We start from the raw sequence: 10,551 nt of genomic DNA, 5'->3' as shown, positions 1-10,551 counted from the left end.
CGGAGTGGTGGAAGCGGCAGAGTTTGATTCGGTCGACATCTCCAGCAAAGGTGATTAAAGGTTTCGAAAGTTTTAGGTTCAGTTATGTCCAAATTCCTTCAAAAGCAAGTTATATCTCGTCTTGCGATTGTTGGATTAGAGACTTACAAGAAGGAATACAAGAGCTAAGTAACTGAAACGAAATTACAAAGAAGATTCGAAACAAATAAACTGGAAAAGCCGAGTCGAGGAGTCCTCTTTCCGCAAGACGAGATACGCCCCGGTAGTGCTCTTCGGATTGGCGTTTCGTCCCCAAAGATAAAACGGCTACGTCTACGGTGAAGCGGCTTCCATTATCGGCCTTAGCTCCGTGGCTTGGATGGAGGAGAGGGCGAGCTTCGACGAAGAACAACGCAGAGGGAGGAGAGAGTGTATGATGCAGAGTGTGGATTCTAGTTTCTGATGTAGAGAATGCTAGAATGGCTAGCCTATTTATAGGCTCAGTCCACTGCAGGGGGTCAACGGCCATAATGGCCGTCATTAATGATAGACCGTAACGGTCGTCGGTTACGAGCTGTAACGTTCGGGCGTTACGCACTCAGAGCTAGAGAGGCTGAGTCCACGACGTGGACTATCACGTGTCAGCCACGAGGTGGCATCCCGCTTGGCTCGCTGACGTGGAAACGGTGATGGTCTAAAAAGAACTAGACTTGGGCCAAGCCCGCAACTAAGCCCACGACCAGGCCCAAAGAACAGCCCAAAGACCAAAGACCAATTGCCAAGATCCAAGGACAAGGACACGGGCACGGGCACGGGCACGGGCACGGGCACGGGCACGGGCTCGGGCTCGGGCTCGGGCTCGGGCTCGAGGCTCGAGGCTCGCGGCGGGCGCGGGCGGCGCGCGTGCGCGCGCGTGTGGGCTCTTACAGCCCATCTTAGTCCACTATAATTATTCCATGTAATAATCCTTCTTATTAAATACTCCCTCCGTCCCAATAAATATGAAACATTTGGTTTCCGGCACGGGATTTTATACAGTGTTGTTTTGTGAGTTAATGAAGAGAGAGTAAAGTAAGAGAGAGGGAAAAGTAGAGAGAGTGATACTTCCATTTTAGGAAATGTTTCATTTTTAGTGGGACAACCCAAAAAGGAAAACATTGCATTTCTAATGGGACAGAGGGAGTACTAGTTTAATAAGGTTGTAACTTCCAATATGGGATAATTAACTCTCTTAATTATTCCCTAAGCTTCTCTCATAGCTCATTAAATTTGCAATTTTGCACAACTTTAATCCATTATTTCTCACACACCGGGAATCGGATTTGAGAAAATAAATATACCACGGTCATCTACTCCGAACGTAGATCGACACTATATTATTTAATTTCACAAAATTAAATATCTCGTTGAAATTATAATTGGTCAAAGTTCATTGACCGGGCATAGATTCCAGCAACTACTGTAAAAATCATAATGTTATATTGGAAATAAGTTAAAAGTTATAAGGTTGGATCGAAGTAATCTGACATATGGAGAAGATATAAGCATTCGACAAATCCTAAAACATAAATTCTTTATTCTTTTTGTAAGCATGTTTAGGATCTTCTTTATATGTTTTTGTATGCTAAAGTAATTTAACTATCCTTATTCGTTAAAAATGATAAAAATAGCGGCCACGTGGAGATGATTTAAACAGCTAGATTGCAAGATCTAAGGGTCATGATGAACTCGTGATAGGCTTATTTCTTACTCTCTTCGTATCAATTACTCCCTCCTTCTCGGATAATTCGGGTCACTTTGACCGGGCACGGGTTTTAAGAATTGTAATGAAAAGTAGATTGAAAAAGTTAGTGGAATTTGGGTCATACCTTTATATATTAGTTTTATAATAAAATGTGAGTAGGAATGAGTTAGTGGAATATGAGGTCCACTACTAAAAATAGTAAAAGTGAAGTGGGATAAATTATGTGGGACGGACCGAAATGGAAAACTGAGACGAATTATCTGAGACGGAAGGAGTAAATTAGTACAAAATTTTTGGACATGAAGATTAAGAAATTATGTTGAATATATTAAATGAGCGTAAAATAAAATAGGAGAAGAAAAAAAAGTAGGAGAGATGAGAGAGAGTAAAATAGATGATGAAATAAAGTAAGAGTGATTAAATGTTTTGTTTTTATCGAAAAAGAAAATGACTCAACTTTGTTGAGATATCCCAAAAAAGAACCGACTTAATTCAGTTGGGATGGAGTGAGTATCGTTTTAAACCCTAATTAACATATGATAACACTCATATTTACATATATTAATACTATGACTTGCTGTACCAAGTTATTTTAGTAAAAATCATAAAAAATACTAATAAATTAATAATTTTAAATACTTTTACATACCTACCGTCTTCTACTAATTTTGAAATGCGATTATGACTATTTAATTTATTTTCCCTCGTATTTATCTGCCATTAATTGCCGACGACCATTTTCAACTAGCCCTTCTACAATTCTTTGATGGATATATAGTGAGCAACTGAGCATCGATCCAAAATCATCCTAGACTCAATTTTGTAACGTGCGACAATGGCAAGTGGGGTATATATATAATTGTGGAACATTTATATAGGCTATAATACACGCTTAATGCATCATTCACTCACACAATATATGAATTAATGAATATTTATTTTGTACGCACATGATAACACTTTTTTCAAATATAATATCGATACATATTATTGAATTATGACATTCCTTAGTTATAATTATTTTTAATGTCGTTAGCTTTAGCTTTTAAATACTACTTTTTTTTTTGTATACGAGCTTTTATATGCACGTACCAACGTAAGAATTGGTTCTCTTGATTCCTCGTCCATATATAATTTATATTTTTTGGAATACCTATGCAAATAATTTTAAACAAAATTTGTAAATTTCGACAAATGTTAGGAGAGACTACGTGTAAATCCAGATATATGCATGCTCGCACCATCATCTATGAAGCCAAAAAAAATGAGTAAATAAATAGTAGTGGTAGTATATTTTTTAATTATACTATTTTGACCCCAAAAATTCAAAAATATACGTAGGATTAATGCAGATAGTTTTTTCGTAGTCTATTTTTAACAATAAATGTTAGGCTTATGTATAAATAACCGACGCTAAAGGCTGCATCACTTTGAATGATAAACACCACTATATGATTTAAAACAAAATTAAATTTACACCCTCACATAAAAATTAAAAAGCCTCATCTATTGACATGACATCTATATGTGGCCTGCGCTCTCATGCAATTTCAAAATAAAAACAACAATTTCCATTTACACACTTTCCTCCAAATCTTGGTATTTGCGAATAATATTATTTACATGAATGCACATTACGTGGGCCCCATCATCATTGATGCATGTAATTCCTTACTCAAAGCAAAAATATTAAATACGAAAAACACGATTGTTTTTACGTACTCATATTTAATAAAAGAAGCTATTTTATTTTATTTTCACACGAAAATTCCATTTACTCATTTATACTTCCCACGCCACATTCAGTATAATTATTTTAAAAGAACAACGAAGAGTGTGAGGTAAAGATTAAAAAACCCTAAAAATATTCTTTTCAAACCTAACTACATTTAATTCCCATTCATTATTTACGTATGAGTGTTGGTAAATTAGTTACTCCCCAAATTGAAATTGCCTCACCCTTTTAGGGTTATCCCCAGCTTTACCACTCTCTTTATTACCACACAATTTAGGGTTCTCTTTTTATTTCTCAGAAAAAATCCCTCTCCCACCCCCACCTGCGCAACCACCGCGCGTCCCCCCACGCCCAATCAGATCTCGCCCAAGTGCGTGGACCATCCGTTGGCTCGACCGTCGCCGCTCAACACGCGCCAGCCTTCGTCTGGCTAGGGTTTACAGCGCCAAACCCACCACCGCGCCACGCTGGCGCCCTCTCATTGGCCCTATCCCTCCATTTCTCTCTCTAGAAATGGGAGTACAGATGCATACTAACGACAAAAACAGTATAAATACTAAAAATTTCGTATTTTTCAACAGTAAACTCACATTAAAAATTTGCGCACTTTATCTCTCTCACTATCTTAACCTCTCTTTCTCTCTCTGTAAAAAATAAAAACATTTCCTTCGAATTTCAGACCTAAAAAAAAGCGAGCACTCCTCCGTTTCTTTCGAAGTCCAATCAGCGGGGGCTTTTATCGAATCGCTTCACCGAATTCTTAGAGATGATATCTTCGAATGAAGATTGTTTCTATCTGAGCCGTAGATGGATTGCGCTGGCTTAATTAAACACCGCTGGTTTTTTATCTGATTTTTCCCCTTCGATTTCCGATTAAGGTTAGCTCCTTTAATTTTTGCTACTGTTTGAGTTCAATTTCTCCTTATTTTGTTGCTTCGTACTAGTTCTTAGCTGACTTCCAGCTATTTTTTTTTTGAAATATCCCTTTATCTGAAGTGGGTCTTTCCATTTATTTCTATAGCGTCGGTTTATTTTATTTCCTTTTTTATTTTCCGGTTCAATTCCGCTTCACATTATTGTTATTTTATGCTGCTTTGCAGCTGATTCATTACTGATTTAGCTAGTGTAGTGGAAATGCCATCGATCCGTGTTTCGTTAAACCCTAATCTGGGTTAGTGAGATGAGATTTATTTGGGTTGCTTTTTTATTCGATTACGGTTGGGAGATTTAATGTGGGTTTCGAGTTAATTTCTGAGCCGTCGATTCATCTTTGGTTTCACTGTTGTGGAGAGCAATCAAATCAGCATCTTTTCCCCTAAAGAAAACCCTAGAATTGCCTTTACCTTTATTTCTTTATTTTCTTACTTATTTTGCTTACTAGTATTTGGGAAGTTTAGTTGGCTTTAAATGTGACGTGCTCGAGTACTAACCTTTGACTGGATTAAGCTTTGTGTTTACTTTGATTGTGAAATTAGGGTTTATATATTTGGTCGGTGAAACACCTGAATACTTTCACCATTGCATGTTACCGTTGCTCGGTGCTGAGCTTTGGTTTCTTCTTCCATCTCTTGAGTTTGAATTGTGACTATATTTGCCTTAGTTTGGGGATTGATTCTTCTTGTCTAACCAACTTTTGATTCACTTTAGTTTTTATATCGCATGTGATAATATAATTTTATTCTTGCCGCTCCATCTCATGCATGCCTTTTGCTGAGTTGGTATTTGTGCCTTGAGTTCTCGAGTTGCGATTGCAGGCTATTAGTTCATTGATCCTCCCTTGTGCTATGGTGTGATGGTTTTAGGTTATTTTTAAATGGATAAGAGTATTGTGGCTGTGGAAGAAAGTCATTGCAGAAGCGATTATCCAGTTTCTGCATCAAAGTCTTTAGGATCACTTGTCCAGATTAATTCTATAGCTATAGATCTCAGTTGTGCCATGGAAGAGATTGAGTCGCCCTTGCATGAGCATTTTTCAATACGGTAAGTTTTTCTTTACTTTCTTTTGAAATTTTTTTCTGGTGGGATGACATATCGTGTGACGGAATGTTCTTAAAGAGGTCATTGTGTGGTAGTGTCATCCTTGACGAAGCATTGCCTGATAGTGGCAAGTTAAGTGAGATATATACTGCAATACTGCATCCCGTAATATGATTTTGTTTCTTCTTGTGGTGAACTGAAACATACTATATTGGATATATAGCTTTTTTCTTATGTCAATATGTGAGGTACTGATGTTAGAGCATCTTTTCTTACCATTTTCAGGAAAGCATATTAGAGTAAGTGTCGTGTGATTTGTGCTGTAAAGTGTACATTGTTCGAGCTTCTTGGCCTTTGGAGAAAATGTCTGCATATTTCTAATATGCCGTCTATAGTTATATGATATTCCACATTATAGCTTTTAGAAGTTTTATATTGTTCTTTCTAGATGCGATCTAACAATATACATCGTAGTATATTCTTTACAAAGACGAGTGTATCATTCTCATTGACTCATACTAGTCTAAAATTGTTAGAGATTGCAGAAATTTATATATCAAGGGATAGTAACTGAATCTGTGGATGCAGTGGCTTTGTTGCTGGAATGCGGAAAAAAGATTCGAAGACATGTTTACCATTTCCCTCCCAAGGAGTAAATGATGATTTGATCGATGATCTACCTCCGTTATCTGTACCTAAGTTTAGATGGTGGCAGTGTTCGACCTGTGTCCCAGACTTTGCTGCTGAGGGTACTGGACTTGAAATGGTGCTTGCAGACAGAAGTGATGCTGGCACAAGTACTTGTCAGCATGTTGATCCAGAGAAGGGAGTTTTGTTCTCACATAGCAGACGGAATATAGGTACATACGGGCACCCTCAAATCAGGCATGTTCCGTCTAGCATAGTCTTCTTTACATCTGTTTACTAATATGCTTTGCAGGTGATAGGCATGTTTTAAAGGAGTCACATGTTATAAGGGTTTCTATAGATAGGGTAGACAAAGATCCAAGTGACAAAATGAAAAATGCTGGTCCACAGTGCAAGCATCATAAAGCTACCACAAGTAGGTTTTAATTTATTACATAAGACCTCACGAAACACAAGTTCCAAAGTTGTCGACACTATTTAGCCATTTTTTAACAAACAAAATATGTCTGCAGGCAGCAAAGAGAAATCAGTCAAGATTGATGAATGTGGGACTTCATATGCTCATACAACAAAATCTAATCCAGTCCAGATTGTAGAGAGAAATGATAACAATGCAGGTGTTTGTCAGAATTATTTGGCTTCTTTGAGATTTTTACCATCTCTAGGTCATTGGATGATATATTGGTTTGCTTTTCTCGGTTTCAGATGTGTCAGATGTGAGAATAGCTGAGAATGCTTCGTTCGGATTTGATGAGCCAGATGATTTATCGTTCCCAAGTGATGCCGCAGGTTGTGCAGTACCACGTAGGAGAAAGCCAAAATTGCGTTCTTTGGCTGATATAATGGAGGAAGAAAATAATTCAATTAGTGAGCATATTAAAACGAAGTCTGCTTTGTTCAGTGGGATGCAGGTTAGATCTACCGAGAAGGAAGATGATTCACGTCATCGTTCTGAGTTGGAGACGTCTGCTGATGTGGCAGCAGTATCTAGAAGTCCTCATAGGAAAAGAAAGATTGCTGCTGAAGAAGACAGAGGACCTCCTCAGGAAACTAATCCACTTGATACAGCTAAAAGATTTAAGGGTCCACTTCCAGATTCAGATAAAAGACGTAGAACGCTTGAAATATCCGATTCAGAATCGGGAGGAGATGGCTCCGCAGAGTCGGATTTGCAACTTAGTGCAAAGACTCAACAGAACAAGCCCAAAAGAAATAAATTTCTTGGAATCAAAAGAAAGAGGAAGCATATTTATGGTGACAATGGAATGCCGATAAGTGACTTGCTGCCAAAGACAAATGAGATGTTTCTGGAAAACATGCACAGACATTCTGCTCCAGTCAAGACTAATTGTGGTAATATGGAGAATGTCTCTCACGTAATGAGAGGAGAATTCACACCGCATTTAAATAATTTAATATCTAGAAAACAAGTGGATAGAACCTCTGATAAGTCCACAAGTAAGAGGCCTGAAGTCGAAGTTGATCATAGAACTTTCGTGCCTCCAAGAAAGAGCTTTGTGGGAGGCTGCAGCACTCAAGGGAAAGTGGCCTTGGAGCTTTCACTGAACAGCTATACAAATGCTGAGAGAAACTCGAACAGCCAAATATCTGACAGGCAGCATAGGGCCATTCCGGATCTGAATGAGTCATTCACGGAAAAATCGTCTTCATCTCAATGGAAGCAGTTGTTAACTTCTGAGAATAGGTGCTCAACTGTGCACAAAAATTTGGTATGCCAAGTTTTTTGTATTGATAAATTGCATGATTATTCTACTATGAAGTTACACAACCTTTATACCTCAGATTTCGACAGCTATGAATCTTTCTGGGACAAACCAACAAGAAAGGTTTAGTTTATTCTACTTGATTGGGGGTATAAGTATCTGATGTTTGCTATCCTACTACTTTAACTACTGTCGTATTTTGTGCGAAATTTCATTTGATATTAACTAGTTGTATTGAATCCAGGATATGGCCACCTCCTCTAGTAAACATATGGCTGAAGAAAGAAAAAGACAATTTGGAGTGTCTACGCCACAAGCTGTCCGAAAGATACATAGCAATGTAGAATCTGGCGGAATTGTAGATGATATACCGATGGATATAGTTGAGCTTTTGGCAAGGAATCAACGTGAAAGGACGCTTGAAATGTCGAGGAACCATCTACTTGCTTCTACCAGCAACAGTTCTGTTAGAGGGTCTCCCTCCGTCTACGCTGATGGATGTCCTGGCGTCATCAGTTTCCCTCCAACCAATGCAAGAAGTGGGATTAGTGCTAAAAGTGGCGAGACGGGACCCGGCCAAGGTATCTTGTGTTTCCCACAGGCGAAAAATTGTCAGTTGGACATAGGCAGTATGGAGGAGAACCAGTTCAGGCTTTTCAATTCATTCAAATCTTGTCAACCAAAGAAATCACAGTATTTGGCCTCAAATTCTCTCTATTCTGGGCCTAGACCTAGTGAAGGGGCTGATCTATTATGGGCTCCAAGGAGGAAGAACGCACCTTTTCATCTTGATGTTCGACCAAACCGCTCTGTTCAGCATAGTGGTATGGATATGCAGTCAATTCCCGGCCAAAGCTACAAGGGGATGAATGTTAGTGATATGAAGGGCGAGGCAAGAAGAGCTGCACGTGATGCCTCTGCAAAGAAAGATGGTGGAGTCGGATCAAGCACCAAGTCTGCCGGATCTATGGATGCTTATACAAATGATACAATACCAGCTATGCAGTTACTGTCCTTGATGGATCGTGGAATTGTATCAGGCTCTACATTCAAAGCAGGTTCAAATAGCTTTCATGATAAACCTTTCTCTCCGTGCAACCACCATCCACGGCTTAATGTAAGCGAAAAGCAGAACGACACATTCCTCAATGGATCGTTCTTCTCACAAGGTATCCACAGTAATAAGGACTTCCCTATGTTACTAAACGGTGTCTGTTTCCCTAGTGAATCCTCTAAGAAAAAACACTATGCACAAGGTCAATATCATTTTTCTCAACAGTGGATGATTTTTACTACATTTGTGTTCTTTTAACTGACATTTATATCTAAAAATTGATTCATGTCATTAGGCCGCATGCCTCCACCACGAGGAAACAGTAAAGCCTTCAACGCAGACAGCTCAGATAATCTCATAACTCGACCATCAAGGGACAACATGGAAATGGAGATTTGCACTCTAAACCGGAATCCTGCTGATTTCAGCATCCCTGATGCAAAGAATGAGTATACTAGAACTGCTAGAGGTATGAAATCGAGAAAAAGGAATTCTTTGAAGGAAAGATCCCAGGGCCTGAATTTGGAGGGTCTGAAGAGAGGAAGGGCAAGAAAAGATGCCACTGTGAGAGAGTATTCAAGAAAATAGCTGAGATAACCTTATGGCATTGTTATGCTTCGCGAGTTGTTGCTGTAAGACTGAGTTTATGCTTTTCTTTCAATGGGATGGATCTCTTTAGTTTTGTCTTTTTCAGAACATGTTACACGCATTCAGGCCATATCCAAATTTGCATATGCTTATGCATTCATCATTTGGGAATAACATCAAAGTTACTCGACCTTGGTCCACTTTTCTTTCTTTTAGATCAGCATTGAAGCATATATATGATACTCCATATAGATAGTCAGATTTCTCTGCAAGATCTCAGGGAATGATGCTGTGTAATGTTTGTTGGAGGTTTCATTCTAGATTCTTCAACTTATGTAGTTCAGAAGTGTCTGTTTCTGGACAAACTCACAGAACTAAATGAAACTATTTGTGTGATATTTCCCTTTTTATTTCCATGAGTCAAGAGTTGTTAAGCTTTGGATACACTACTGAAGTAAAAGAATTATACATGAAATATAATTATTGATATGATTATTAGTACGACAGTTATTAATGTCTCTTTTCTTACATTTACGACAGTTATTGATGTTTCTTAATTACATTCCTGTTCGAAATGGTATATGCATATTACTCAGTACTCCTTCCGTCCTATGGTGAGTGAGAGACTTCTTTTAAGCACGAGTTTTAGGAAAATGATACTATTACTAGTAGTTAAAATGGAGAAAGAGTTAGTACTCTATTTTACTTTCTCTCTACTTTAACTATTTAATTACATTTTCCTAAATCTCATGCTTAAAAGAAATGTCTCACTTACTATTATATAGAGAGATACAATTTATTTATTTTTTAAAACTAAGAGATGAAGAAAACTGAAATTGTACCTTGCATGAACTCTTAGTGAACGGCTAACTAATTTGTTATAGGAAATACTACTATGTATTATCTAGGGGTGGGTAGGTACGGTATACCTTACTGTAAATATGGTATGCGAAAAAGTCATACATTTACCTTACCAAAGTTTTCGGTATACCGAACTTCGGTATACCTTATTTTCGGTATGCGAATTTCCATATTGATACCGTACCTCATTTACGGGTATACCGTACCGAAGTTCGGTATACCTAACTTTCAACATCAATTA

At 38.1% G+C, this 10,551-nt stretch overlaps 1 protein-coding gene across 2 annotated transcripts; it reads left to right on the top strand.

Moving 5' to 3' along the window:
• Positions 1-4,083: 4,083 nt before the first annotated feature.
• On the top strand, positions 4,084-9,859 carry LOC125191705 (protein EMBRYONIC FLOWER 1-like). Of its 2 annotated transcripts, none has more exons than XM_048089113.1 (8): positions 4,084-4,336; positions 5,261-5,438; positions 6,024-6,295; positions 6,376-6,498; positions 6,596-6,700; positions 6,789-7,813; positions 8,052-8,976; positions 9,157-9,859. In XM_048089113.1, the coding sequence occupies exons 2-8, from the start codon at positions 5,272-5,274 to the stop codon at positions 9,447-9,449; spliced, it is 2,910 nt and encodes a 969-aa protein (XP_047945070.1). In that variant the 5' UTR covers positions 4,084-4,336; positions 5,261-5,271; the 3' UTR covers positions 9,450-9,859. The 2 variants fall into 2 exon arrangements, with proteins under 2 accessions (XP_047945070.1, XP_047945069.1); XM_048089112.1 differs by having other exon boundaries at positions 8,052-9,063.
• Positions 9,860-10,551: the final 692 nt, after the last annotated feature.

Source organism: Salvia hispanica, chromosome 6 (assembly GCF_023119035.1).
Source record: "Salvia hispanica cultivar TCC Black 2014 chromosome 6, UniMelb_Shisp_WGS_1.0, whole genome shotgun sequence".
NCBI classification, from domain to species: Eukaryota; Viridiplantae; Streptophyta; class Magnoliopsida; order Lamiales; family Lamiaceae; genus Salvia; species Salvia hispanica.
This window is presented reverse-complemented; position numbering and strand designations above follow the sequence as displayed.